The 14388-nt window shown below is 39.1% G+C and overlaps 1 protein-coding gene across 14 annotated transcripts in view; it reads right to left on the reverse strand.

Moving 5' to 3' along the window:
- Positions 1 to 14388, reverse strand: part of DLGAP1 (DLG associated protein 1) — a 309572-nt gene that overhangs the window by 168407 nt on the left and 126777 nt on the right. For all 14 annotated transcript variants that reach the window (XM_063076525.1, XM_063076524.1, XM_063076537.1 and 11 more), the window contains one exon: positions 3765 to 4005. In XM_063076525.1, coding sequence (XP_062932595.1) covers positions 3765 to 4005 — 241 coding nt within the window. The remainder of the gene's footprint in view (positions 1 to 3764; positions 4006 to 14388) is intronic.

Genomic DNA, 14388 nt, shown 5'->3' on the forward strand with positions numbered 1-14388 from the left:
TCCCAGGTACGATAGTTTATATAAAAACTGTTGAATCCATTGCATGGAGAGAGATCTGGGTGCTTGAATTGCTCTCAGTATAGATTTCAGGCTGAGAGAATTGTACGATTCTGTCATAATTAGATAAGCCAAAAAGTCAATAAATAAAAGGAAGCATATGTCACTCTTTAACTTGGTTCCTGATTTGCCCTGATTTGCTGAAATGTCTCAGTTCATCTTTGATCACCTGCTAATAGCTACAGGTCCCTGCAGTCATTTAGAGCCGAGCCCACCTTCATGACTCTCATGTGGCATTAGACTCTTCTGCGGACTTTTGTCCTTGATTTCATTTTGCCAATATGAATAAAGGACAGCGCTGGAAGAGAAAGGCTTAAATAGTATATTTTGTTGAAAATCTGAACAATTAAAATGTGCTGACAAAAATGAAGGACTAAGAATGAGGTTTGTTGTGGGAAAGAATTATAAACCTAATAACTGCAGTTGACAAAAATGAAAATTTTTTTCAGGACAAAGGGAAGTTTAGGAGAAATGGAATCTGCTGTGAGTATCCAAGAATAATGAGCAAAGGGAGAGAAGCAAAAGGAGAAATCTACAGCAATTCCTACTACACCAGATATGCATTTGACCTGTGTACATGGGAAATTGTTAAAATTAGAGCCAAGTCATTTTCTGATTTCCATAGATGAATGCATTCTTTCAAAACTGAGTAGGTCCTGAGAGAAAATCACTTTTCTGAATTTTCTACAGGAAACTGTATTCGATTCAACGTAAGAAGGAAACCAGTATAATATGACAGAACTGACATTATCTGAGGGAGAAAAGGAAAGAGAAACTGTGTGTGTGAGAGAAGGGGGGAGGGTGAGTGAATAAGGCGGGGCAGAATGAAGGATATAGAACCTTACTGTATCATAAAATAATGATTTTTTTAAAGGAACATATATATGGCATAGAGAAACTGTGAAAGTTGAAACCGGAGCCCTTAAAGCTGCACGCTTAAATATCTGATGGGTTTACTAAAAATCTACTATAATGGTTTAGTGCTCAAACTTACATTCTTTTACATAATTTTTAATCTTTACACGACTGTAAAGATCATTTATCATAATGTTATTTTGGCAATTAAGGGTGAAGTCAACAGCTGCCCTGTGCAAAACCCTGGCATTTTATGTCTCACCACCCCCAAGGGCAAGTCACATCTTCCTACTCCTAAATCTTCACAGGGGCAGCCAAGCCTGGAGCCTTCCCTCCCAGACAGCTGCAGGTGCAGGTGGCCCAGTATTCAGGACAAGACTCATGGAGCCCAAGAAGCAGCGAACGCAAGCACCTTGTGCAGTTTTCCCTGGCTTGTCCGTGGTGTGTGTGTTCTCCCACGTAGCTAGAGCCGCTCAGATTCAGCTTAGATTCTAAACGGAACCGAGGCAGGACAGAGTAGGGGCGCGCCCCAGGGAGGCTGCTCGTAAGTATTCAGTCTGGATCGGCCAGAGCCGGCGCACTAGGTTGGGCAGGGCGCAGAGCTTGGCCATTGGTAGTTCGCACGTGGGACAGAGAGGACGGAGAAGGTCGGGGAACGCCCATGCACCTTCGTGTGTACCTTGGCTTCGTGATAAAGCCCCGTGATGTTCCATTTCTCTACCTCTTCTGCCTTTCATTTTGCCGGTCCATGAAAGAAAAATCTTTCATGGATCAAGAACCTGGATATGCCGCCCTATAACAGAACAACACAGGACACACTTCCAGGCCCTGCACATCTCTTTCTCTGATAGGCTTGTTGGATTTTTAGCAAACATTACCAACACTACAGATAGTTATGTAGTACAAATATTTCCCATGCAATATTTGGGATATTCTTATACTACAAAATTATTTTTAATTTGCCTGAAATTCACATTTAACTGGGTGGCCCTATTTTCTTTGGGAACCCTACTTTTTGAAGTCTGGGAGCCTCCACAGTCTCTGGAAGGGTCTTAGGAAGGTCAGATCTGTGGGTGTTTGGAGTGAAGAGCATGGGACAAGAACTGGGGCAGAAAGATAAGGAAATTGTCTCAATGACAAAAACACAAAATACTTGGAGAGATGAGCAGAGAAAAGCCATTCTGCGTGTGTCTCCACTTTACCCACAGCATTGCTCCCTGAGGGGGAAGGAGTGGGCCAGCAGCCCTTTCCTTCCTGACTGTTCTCCTGAGTGCCCACCTTGGCACGTCTGCACGAGGATCTGCATTTTGTATATCTAAGGAGCGATTTCAGCTGGCAGGCCATGAGCTCGTTACAGAGAGGAATGGACAAGACAAGGCAAGGGTTGTGTGTGGCGTGGGGGTGGTGAAAATGGGAACCACCACAAGACAGTGATGTGCTAGAGGCACAGGGCAGACCTATGTAACTACACTTTATGAATGTAAACACACATGTAAATATGCCCATGGTTGATTTATTTTAAATTATATTTTTTTCTCTTCATAAATCAATCTTGTTTAATTTATTAATCTCCTCTGTGGCTGCCCTTGTTTCCTAGAAAGCAAGAACATATGTCCATCCGCTATCTCTGGTCTAGAGATCGCCAGTCAAGGTCATAACCCTGGAAACCCCTGCTGAGCCACTGAGATGTCTAGAAACATCTCTTTTTCTAATCCTGAGATCTTAAGTTTGCAGTGGTCAAGAATGAACTTCTTTTATGTAACCTATAACGGTTTTTCAGAAAAATTCCTACCTCAATCCCACATTTCTAGTTAGGAGGATTTTAACTCAGGTTTGAGGACTTACGAACTCTCAAGCCTGCAAAGTTCTAGGCTGCATGATAATTATTAACATGTGATGCACCTAGAACTAAAATTGAATAATCCAATATTATGGCACAGACTTTTCTTTCTAATTTATTCATCATTATTTAATCTTATTTCTAGGTTTGATGATCTTATAGAACTACTCTGTATTGGAATTGTGCTGGATTCAGTCATAAAGTTAAGCCTAGTTAAGATGAAGATTTTCTTCTTGGAACTCAAATATTATATATATGCACACATTGTCATACATAGCCCAAGGCTATATATTACTATGCAAGTTCCAGTGTCATGGAAACTAGTTAAGCTCTTCTGTGCCTAAAATCTACTGATAAAAATAGAGTTTAATCACATAAACCTAGACATGGTTTAGAGGGAAAAGGAGGTGCTATTTATACACAATAGTCAGAAGGTTTTAAAACAATGAAATCAATCTGTTTTCTGTTATAATAAAAGAAAACTCCTAAAATATTCAATCAATATCACTAGGTCATCTATTTCTTCCTCCTTATTTTCTTTTAGTGATATATCAGGTCTTTTGGGATAGTCATTCTGTGTCTATCTTGGAATTAAAAAAAATTCCAATTTTGTGATGCACAGTAAGCTGGTGTTGGTTCATTTAGAGTCACAGCCCTCCAAGTCTGAGCCTAATTATGGAGAGCTGGAGGCGGCTGGGCTCAGTTTGCTGGCTCCTCGGATGCTGTGCGGGGAGTCTAGAAAGACCTCCCGCTGGGCTGTCCCTCCCTCATGGTGCTATAGTTGCCGTTTCCCCTGTAGATACCAGAGATGGGGATGGGAGGGCAGGAGTGTGTAGCTGTGGCCCGAGGCGGGGATAGAGGCAGGTAGGAAATTCAAGCCTTTGCTTTGCAGGACACGGGTGGTATGTTGTTACCGGCAACCGTGTGTGATAACACCAAGGGTACGGCTTTCGGGACAGTTGTGCCCTAACCGGCACAGAGCCCCGGCAGGGGGCACGGCCGGGTCACTCACCCGTGCTGCTCTGGATGGTCCTCACGGTGGTGGTGGTGCGTGGCGGGGAGGACGACCTCAGGGACACGCACTCGTCGTCCTGGGAGCAGCCCTTCTCGATGGCCCGCACGTAGCTGTGGCTCCGCATGCGGAAGCAGCCGGGCACGGGCAGGTCCAGCGCCTCCACCGCCTGCGACTCCAGCTCGCTGAACACCGACTCGCACACGGACTCGAACTGCCCGTTCACCTCCATCTCGCTCACCTGCGGGCAGACACGGGCGCTGTGACACTGGCAGTGAGATCTCCACCCGGTGGAGGTTTCACCTCTCCCTTAGGCATCGCCAAACTTCAATCCCCCAGGACAAAGCAGCGTCCGATTACATTAATTTCTAATGCATTTTATGTCCTTTACGTTATAGACTGTAATTGAATGGCATCTAGCTTATCATTCCAAACAATCCATTACATTTTAGAGAAAAAGAGCTTTCTTTTCAGGATACAAGGAAATGGGGAGCTGAGAAGTCTCATTCCAGTGCATGCTGAGGTGATCATTCTTATTTATAAAGGTGAACTTGGAGGACGATGTTATCCGTCCCTGGTCAAAATCCATGTATTTCAGTGTAACTGCTTTTGGCACAAACACTTTAGAAACTAGTATTTTTATTGTGACTTTTGAAGTGACTAGTTTGTCAAATAATTTCAGTGCTGACTGAGGCTTAATTTAGTGCAAAGTATGGAAACATGCCCTATATTTTCTGGCAAGATACCCACATTCTGCACAAAAATAGGCTAAAATCAGGTATGTCAAAATCTTGAAAAGCACTTTGAAGATTTTCAAACTATTTACAGGTTTCCCCCCTCTTTATAAAAAGCTGATATGGTCCACAAATTGTTTATAAATGTGTTTAAAAATCTTTGAAATGAGGCCCTCTTTTTTTTTGAGAAATCAATTGTTATTGATTTATATTCCTTTGTGTATAACTCACCATGGGTTTAGCAACACTTAAGAAAAAAATACGGCCTGACTAGAGGCTCCAATCAATTTCTCACTTTGTAGCTGACTTGCTAGAGATTTGGAAGCTTTTTCAATTTTCTGTTATCTTTCAGGACTTCTAATCTCTATTTTTCCTAATACCAAATTCATGAGTAATTAGAAATTTAACAGATTAAACTACAGTCAAGTTTAGAACGTTTACCAAAAACTATTACAATGTTTGACTGTCTCTTCATTTTATGTTATCTGAAGCTGTGCTCCAGTAATAGCTAATTACTTTAAACTTCAGATAAAAGTGACCAATTACCTGAAGGCATATAAGTGGAAAGAGACATACATTTCTTAATAAGAATTCCTTCCAGTTTAAAATAGTATTTGCGCATCCTTTATCAAAGCTATTTAAAATCCCTGCCCATTTTCAAGGCTAATAACTGTATGTGTCCATATTAAAAAATTATGTCTACTTGTTTTTTAGGAAATACACAGACATACATTTAGAGGCAAAGGCATGTGATATCTGCAACTAACTGTCAAATGGAGCAAGAGAGAGAAAGAGTGAACAAGTGAGCCAAAATCTTAACCATCAATGAACCCGAGTCTGAGTCAAGGGTAGACAGGAGTCTTTGTATATACAGGAGACTCTTTTGTAAGTTTGAAATGATTTCCAAGTAAAAAGCAAAGTATATATGTATGTATGTATATGTAAATGTGCATATATGGACACATAATTTATTCAGTTTTCCCTTTTCATCGACATACCAAACGTCACTAAGAAACAGTAAAACATCTACACCTGTCAAGGTAGCACCATTAAACTTTGAGGGCTATCTTTCTAGAGAGTAAATATGCCCCTTCCCCTATTTTTGATAAAACTTCAATTATAGAGTAAGTATAAGTCTGCAACTTGTTCATTTGTTTTTTACTTAACCCTCTAGCTTAAATTTATATTTGTAATAGGATTCTTCTTCATTCTCTTTTAACCTTTTATTATACACAGATACAGAAAACCTTACAAAATAGCTTTATAAGTTAATGAATCATAAGGCAAACACCCTTGGAACCACTACCCAGGTCCAAAACACAACTTTTCCAGGTACCCCAGAAGCCTTCTCCATGCCCCATTGAATCACAATCCCCACCCTCCCTTAAACAGTAGGTAACTAATAACCTGAGTTTTAGTGCAATCTCTTCTTTCATTTCTCTGTTTTTTTTACCCAAGTGTAGATCCTGGACCCAACAGTTTAGTCTTACCCATTTTCAAAATCTGATACATCTTTTAGTTCACCTTTAATATACATTTCTTTTTATTACAATGTATCTATTGAAGAATCTGGGTCTTTTTTTTTTTTTTTTTGGTGGCTGGCCAGTCCAGGATTCTGAACCCTTGACATTGGTGTTACTAGCACAACGCTCTCCTAAGGGAGCTAACAGGCCAGGCTGAATCAGAGTCGTTTGACCCATAGAGCTTGCCGCAATCCGTATTTTGCTGATTTCACACTTACAGTGGAGTTTAGCATGTGCCTCTCTCTTCTGTATTTTCTGAAAATTGTAAGCTGGATTCACAGACTTGATCGGACTCAGGTTCAATCCTTTTGGCAAGACTAGAAGTCATGTGGCTTTTTTTTTTTTTTTTTTTTTAATCAGGAGGCACATTATGTCTGAGTTATCTCTCTTTTTATGTTGTTAGAAGTCATTTATGCTCCGTGCCTAGGTCTGTTAACTCATCGGGGATTGCAAAATGGCAATGTTCTAATTCTAACATTACTTTTACAATTACTAGTTGGAATATCCTCTCATATTACTTGGTTACTTAATGGTTTAGTTCATATGGGAATGGCAGAATAAATGCCTGATCTCCGCTCCCCCTTTTGTTTATAATTTTCGAGATAATAGATTTGTTTCCTTTTATCTTCCAAAGGTGATCAATTAATTTTTAAAAATATAAAAATGAACTCATAGATTTAAACATATTTGATGGTTTTTAATCCACTTTGTTATTCTTAGTGAACTCAAATTTGTCCCATCTTTGGCCAGTGGGAGCCTCTGAGGTTGGCTCCTGAGTCCTTTTGACATGAAACTAGTAGCTTTGACAACTTCCTTGATAGCTGGTATGACAAGATATTTCAAACTTATCTTATACCTTCCTCACTCAGCCCTGGAACTAGTATATTTCTCAAAATCCCTTTCTTCTTCTGTTTTTAAAATTTTTTTTTTTTACTGAAACCTAGTTGATTGTACATGTATGTGGGGTACAGCATCTAATATCAATACCTATGTACAATATGTGACGTTCAAATCAGGTTAATTAGTATATTCAACATTAAACAAGGTAATCATTTTTTGTGGCTCTTTACCAATTTCTTGCTAACTCCCCCTCCCCCCTTCCCATGTCTAGTGGCCTCAGTTCTGTTCTCTCCTTTTGAAAGTTCAACAAATTATTGTGATTGCTGTATCTTTCTTTCTTTCTTTTAGCTCCCACTTATGAATGAGGACATGAGGTATTTCTCTTTCTGTGCCTGACTTATTTCACTTGACATAATTTTCTCCAAGCTCATCCGTGTTGCTGTGAATGGCAGAATTTCATTCTTTTTTATGGCTGAGTAGTATTTCATTGTGTATACATACCACATTTTCCTTATCCAGTCATCCACCAATGGATATTTAGGTTGGTTCCAACTCTTGTATATTGTAAATAGAGCTGCAATAAACATAGAACTGCAGGTGTCCCTTTGACATGATGATTTCCATTCCTTTGGGTACACATCCAGCAGTGAGATTGTTGGATTGTACTGCAGTTCTACCTGTCGTTGTTTAAGAAACTTCCACACTGTTTTCCATAATAAGCTCTTTCCTTTCTTCTTTTAGTAGGAAGTGGTATTATAAGAACACAGTCTAGGTACTAGGGAGATTTATCATCATCGCTACTGGATTAATCATTGTTCCTAGGCCTTTTCAGTGGGCAGAACTAACATATGAATAGATCCAATTCAAATGCAGACTTACAAGGCTTTTATGTAACCTCTTCTACATTATAATTATATCTCTATTCCATACTAAAGATCTTGGTTCTCAAGGACACAGGAGATGATGAAATTGGAATATTGTACAATTGTTCATTTGCCTCATTCCACAACAACCTCAGAATAACAATACTAATACTATATACAATAATTGAAAATAGTTAACAATTTTATATTGCATGTGCTTCCTCCATTCTTCTCTCAGTGTAAAATAGTCGTGCTATATTTACATTGTCATAGCATAAAAGCCTATCTGGTTTCTCCTCTCCGAACCCTCATTTAGTCTTAGTTCTACAAATAACTATATATTTATGGTTTGCTAATAGTTGTTATGTCCGGTCATTTTGGTTGTCTAAAGCTCATTGTTAAGTAAATTCCTCAGGATCAGCTCATGGAAACAATAAGTGTTCATCCTTTTATATCTGAAAGCCAGATTTTCAGGATATAAAAATCTCTGGTTCACAATTTTTTTCTTCAGTTTTGTATATTAAAATGTTACTCCCTTTCCTTCTGGCATAAACTATTGTTGTTGGAGTCTGCTGATAATTTAATTTTTATTCTTTTTAAAGTCACTCACACTTCTTGACTAGACATCCAAAGTTGTTTTTTTTAAAAAAATTCTTTAAAGTCCTTCAGTCTTACGACACTATGTTCCAGTGTTGATTGCTAGGTCAATTTCTCAGGTACATGGTATATTCTTTTTGTATTCCAATATGTGGTTTCAAATCATCTTTTAATTCCAGGAAAGTTATTTTTAAAAATAAATTATTGCTTTTATTATTTGTTCTGTTCCTTTTCTTTGATTTTCTTCTTCTGGGACTTCTATTATCTATAGATTCAATTTCCCTTGACTACCTTTGATATTCATTTCTCTTGAATCCTTTCTATCTCCTCTTTTCTTTTTGATTCTAAAAATTTCCCTCTGTTTGAGCTTCTGTTTTTCTTAGTGTATTTTTACCTCTTTGTAGATTTTACTAACTTACTTTCTAAAATAATAGCAATTTACACTACAATCAGCAAGTAAGACAGAGTATGTTTCTCAGCATGGTTACCAGAACTGAATATGAGCCATTTTTGCCACTCTGATGAGTTAAAAATGATATTGTGTGGTTTAGATTTGCATTTGCCAGCCTTCTTGTATGTATGAACACATGTTCCTATACTGATTGCCTTTTGTATTTCTTTTTCATTGATTACTAATTCATTAGCTTTGTCCAAGATTCTTTTGAGCCGTTTATCTTTTCTTACAAATTGGTAGGAACACTTTAAGCAACTGAAACATTAACCGTTTTTCTTAATGCATTTAAATACTCCCCTCACCAATTGTATTTTAACTATATGATGTCTTTGCCACACAGAAATATTTAATTTTATTTAGAATAGATGTTAATCTTTTACTTTATGTTTTACAGAATTCTTGTTTTATTGTAAGTAATAATTCTCATCATAATACCATACACATTTTTGCCTAAATTTTATTTTACCATTTTTTGTTATTTTGTGTTACTGCTTAGATTTTAAATCCAGTTGGATTCATTTTTATATGGGATGAAGGAAGAGTTTAATGCTCTTTCAACAATATAGTGGACAATTCATTTGAATTATTTGAGCTTCACTTTCCTCATCTGTAAAATGAGTACAATAATACTACCTCACAGGCGTGCTTTAAGGATAAAAATAAAATAATGTAAAAAATGCATATTTCATTTTTAGACTCATGGCAGACACTTCATAAATAGTGGATATTATTTTGTGAGACAGTGTAGTGGGAAGAATGAGATAGACAAGTTACTTCCAACTCTTTGAGACTGAGTATTGTAAATTAAAAAATGATCTTTCTTACAGAGTTGATGTGAAATTAACGAGATAATATGCAAAGCTGCTTGCATGTATCAGGTGACCAGTAAATGGTAACTATTCTATTGTTATCATTTCCATAGCTAATACTACTATTATTAGAAATATTATTGCCACCAGTAACGGCAGGTGTTGAAGTAACTTGCACTTTCTAGGTTCTGTCACTGACTAGCTGTTACCCACAGACACTTAATTCATCTGTGTTTCCATTTCTCTGTCTCTGTCTCTGTCTCTCTCTGTCTATCTGTACGTGAGTATATACACATATGCACACACACAGTGAGGGGACAGCCTAAGTCAAAGTCACAGCTAAGCTGTTTGTGTTCCACTGAGCACACCAGCTGCCTAGTTACATTAATTTTTAAAAATAATGTAGAAACCTAACATGTTGCCAGACATGTTTATGGGCTCCTAGTTTGCCATTCCAGATGAAAATACTTAGGATTTGGACTTGAAATAAATTAAGACATAAATTAATTTGGAAATCATAGTTATTACATGAAATATTTAAAAAATATTTGACTTTCTATAATTCTTTCTTCTCAAGGATTACTTTAAAAAGCCCCATTTTTACTAGATGTATAGATAGTAAATATATACAGAAAGAATAAACATACGAAAAGATGCTCGGTTTTTCTCTGTCATCTAAGTAGGGGTCTTTTATTTCTATGGGTTTTGAAAGATTGAAACAAACAAACAATTCAGTTATTCTAGAATAATTTCTTGCTGTACAAAATTTTACTTTGATCTTTCTAAGAGTTTCTGATGAGTAATATGTCAGGTTTAAAAGGAGACTAGGATAGAATGCACTTAATGTTGTAGCTTCTACTAATGATCTATTCCAGAGACCAGCTAATATCAGAAAAGGCAACCCCTTTGTGAAAAGTTTCGAGTACATGGCAGTAATGCTTTGAAGAGAAAACTGTACTCCTTTGAATAATGACAATGTTGCAACTGTATTAGGAAATATAAAATTATCCTTAAAGATACTGTGCTACTTGAAAATTGAATATAGAGCTAGAAAAATGAGGTACCATTAGGAATCCATTTAGGATGGCCATTCTTTCAGTATCTTACCTAAGGCCAAGTCATTATAACATGGATTTGCAGTGGTTGACCTGACAGAGCACTGAGGATCTCATTTGCCTGGGTGGTGATTTGTTGATACCTTACTAAGCTGTCATTGGAAAGTGATGTTGTCCCAAGGAAGGTCAGACCTTCAGCATAGGGACTAAAAGCAGTCAGCTGCATAGGCAAAATGTCCTGCTGGGGAAAATGACATGTTTCCTTGTTTTAAACCTGTTAAGGTTATGAAAGTCACAAATGTGTGTAAATATTTTTTCACTAAGTTTTTAAACCCACTGATGTATTCTGCATGTATGACAGCTGGATTTATAGACTATTTTACAATTCCTAGAGACTATGTGATCATCCGGCTGTGTAGAATAAAAATATGCTTCAAGATGTTTTAAATATTATATTATTTATTGTGAAAAAGAAAGGACAAAGCAAGTCCAGAGTATACTAAAATGAGGCTCCACTATTTTTCTGAGAGTTGGGATAGTGCGTCACATTGGATAAGCACTGACTGGCGTGAATAGGCACGCATGCTCTCAGAGATTTCTTTAAAGTAAAGAAATGCAGGATGGGTCAGAATTGGAATCCCACATGCCAGCTTTCCCCAGCTCCTTCCCCGCTCTGCCCTCGGGGCCTGGCTGCGGCCCCTGACTTTGCTCTTTAAGATTCCATTTAGAGAAGGGAGCTCTATTTTGATGGCGGGGACAAAGTGAGAACAATGGGTCTCACTTTGTCCTATTTCAGGGTCTCATTCTGACAGTCTTCAGTGATCAGCCTATAATTTCATCAGTTTTTTCTCAAATACATTATTCATTTCATCCACACCAGCACTACTACCACCACCTCCATCACCACCACCATTACTACTACCACTGTCACTGTCACCATCCCCACTGTAACCATCACAACCATCACCACCACCACAATCACCATCACCATCCCCCGTCACCACCACTGCCATCACCACCATCACTGTAACCATTGTGACCATCACCACCACCCACCACCAAGACCACCATCACCAATACCGTCACTACCACCATCACCACCATCACTCCTTTACCATCATCACCACCATCACCACTATTACCATCACTACCACCACCTCCATCACCAATGTCACTACAACCACCACATCCCACCACCACCACCACCATCACTGCTACGATCACCTCCATTGTCACTGCCACTGCCACCACCCAATCACCATCACCACCCCACACCATCATCACCCCATCACCACCACCACCATCACCCCCATCACCACCACCATCATCACCACCATCACTGCTACCATCGTCACCCCCATCGTCACCACCACTACCATCACTGCGACCATCACCATCACCACCACCACCACCACCACCACCACTGTCACTACTACCATTACCACCCCACTGTCACTGTCACCACCACCACTGTAACCATCACTACCATTACCACCACCATGACCACCACCATCACTGTGACCACCACATCACCACCACCACTGTCACTACCACCATCACTGCCATCAGCATCAGTGCCCCTACCAACAGCATTGTCACTTTGATGATTACAATGTCTTCCAGACTAGCCTCTCTGCTTCAGCCTCTCGTTCCCACCTACCTTGTTACCAGATTAATTATCCTACATCAAAATTCTGATCATATCCCTTGCCTGCTTAAAAGCTGAAGTTTTAATTAATCTTTACTTAATCCCATTCCTAATGAATAGTGTACAGTTTCCTGGGCTCAGCATGCAAAGGCCATTCATAAAAATAATCTGCAGGACAATCACAGTGAATATCCCAATGCTGCCTCTACCAGTGTCCTAAGCTCCAACCAAACTAGAGCATTCAGTATTCCTTGAATATACTTTAGGCTAGCATTTCTGAAAGTTCAGATCAAATACTACATTATTAGAACCACTTGGAATATTTGTTAAAAGCATATTTCTGGACCCCATTCCTAGACACTCTCTCTTTAGAATTCTGGGTACTTAACATAATTTTATTCTTAGCTTTGTGATCTTGTTGACTGTTTTGTGACCACAGGTGTTTTAGTCCATTTTGTGTTGCTATAACAGAAATACCTGAGACTGGGTAATTTATAAAGAACAGAGGTTTTTTGTGGGTTACGATTCTGGGACAGCTGCATCTGGCATGGGCCTCAGGCTGCTTCTACTCATGGTGGAAAAGCGGCAGGCAGCCGGCAGGTACAAGCAGATCACATGGCGAGAGAGGAAGCAAGAGAGAGGAAGCAAGAGAGAGGAAGCAAGAGAGACAGAGAAGGTGCCAGGGTCTTTTTAAGCAACGAGCTCTCGCGGGAACTAATAGAGTGAGAACTCACTCATTAATCCCCCCTCCTCCAGGGAGAGCATTAATCCATTCATGAGGGATCCACCCCCATGACTCAATCAGTTTCCAACACTGCCACATTGGAGATCAAATTTCCGCATGAGTTTTGGAGGGGACAACACATCCAAACTCCATCAACAGGGAAAGTCCCATTTAACATCTTATTACTTACATATCTTACAGGGTGTTTATAAGGACTAAATTAAGAAAATATAAAGCAATTAGCACAGTGCCTGACCCAGTAAGTGCCTAACAAAAGGTGGCTCTTACTGTTCATTCTTGCCCTCTGCATTGGATTAAGTGTCCCCCTGAAACCTGACCCCCACCGTGACAGTGTTAAGAGGGTGGGAAATCCTATTATGGTAATTTAAAGGTGAGGTCTTGAGAGGTGATGAGATTGCAGGACCATGATGTAGTGAATGGATTAAAAATGGCAGTCATGGTGTAGTTCTGAGGGCTTTAAAAAGACAGTGAATGAGGAGGTTAGTCTCCCTCTTGCTGTCTGTGCTCCACCATTTCACAATGTGATACCCTGCCACACTATTGCCACCACTAAGACCTTCCCGAGCTGTGTTCTGTGGACTTTGGACTTCCCAGCCTCAGAAACTATAAGCAATAAATTTTGTTTTCTTTATAAAATACCCAGTTCTGTGTATTTTGTTAGAAGCAACAGAAATAAACTAAAATACTCACCTACCTCAGAGTGGTTTTGTGATGTTCAAGTAAATAATGTTTGTGATAGAACTTTTATGCTTCTTGCATGCCCTCCATTAGACTGTAAACCTCTGGGGGCAGTGATACATATATCACTCATCATTGAATAACTTGCAGAATTTGGCCCAGTGTTTTACTCAATAAATGTTAGCTAAATTAATGGCATTGTACTTATTTTTTAAAATTATGATATAAATTTAAATCCAGTCTCTAACGTCATTTCAAAATACACCCTTCTTTATGTCCTCCCAGAGGAAGCCCCCAAGGCACTTCTGCTCTGCTATTGGCTCCTGAAAGATGCCAGGTCAGTTCCTCAAAGAGTTCCAGGCTCTCTCTGCCCCTGAGCTTAGGAGCTCAGCCTTCTCAGATACTCTCTTGAGACTCGATGGGAGAGACTGCAGAGTTTTATTTGAATATTTTGAATATAGCATTCAGCCAGCCTTCTTGAGTCTTCATTCCCAGTCCTGTGTACCAGTTCTAAAAGTGGGATTCTATTTCATTTCCAAGATGCAATATTTGTCTAGGACCTAGATGAGGTAAATAGATCCTATCTTGCTTCCTGTGCCTGGGTCCCTGTCTCGATGACATGCTTAATACTTTAGTACTTTCATGATTAGACATTGTCTTGGTTTTGCCAGTGCCATC

The sequence above is a fragment of the Cynocephalus volans genome, chromosome 13, assembly GCF_027409185.1.
Source record: "Cynocephalus volans isolate mCynVol1 chromosome 13, mCynVol1.pri, whole genome shotgun sequence".
Lineage (NCBI taxonomy): Eukaryota > Metazoa > Chordata > Mammalia > Dermoptera > Cynocephalidae > Cynocephalus > Cynocephalus volans.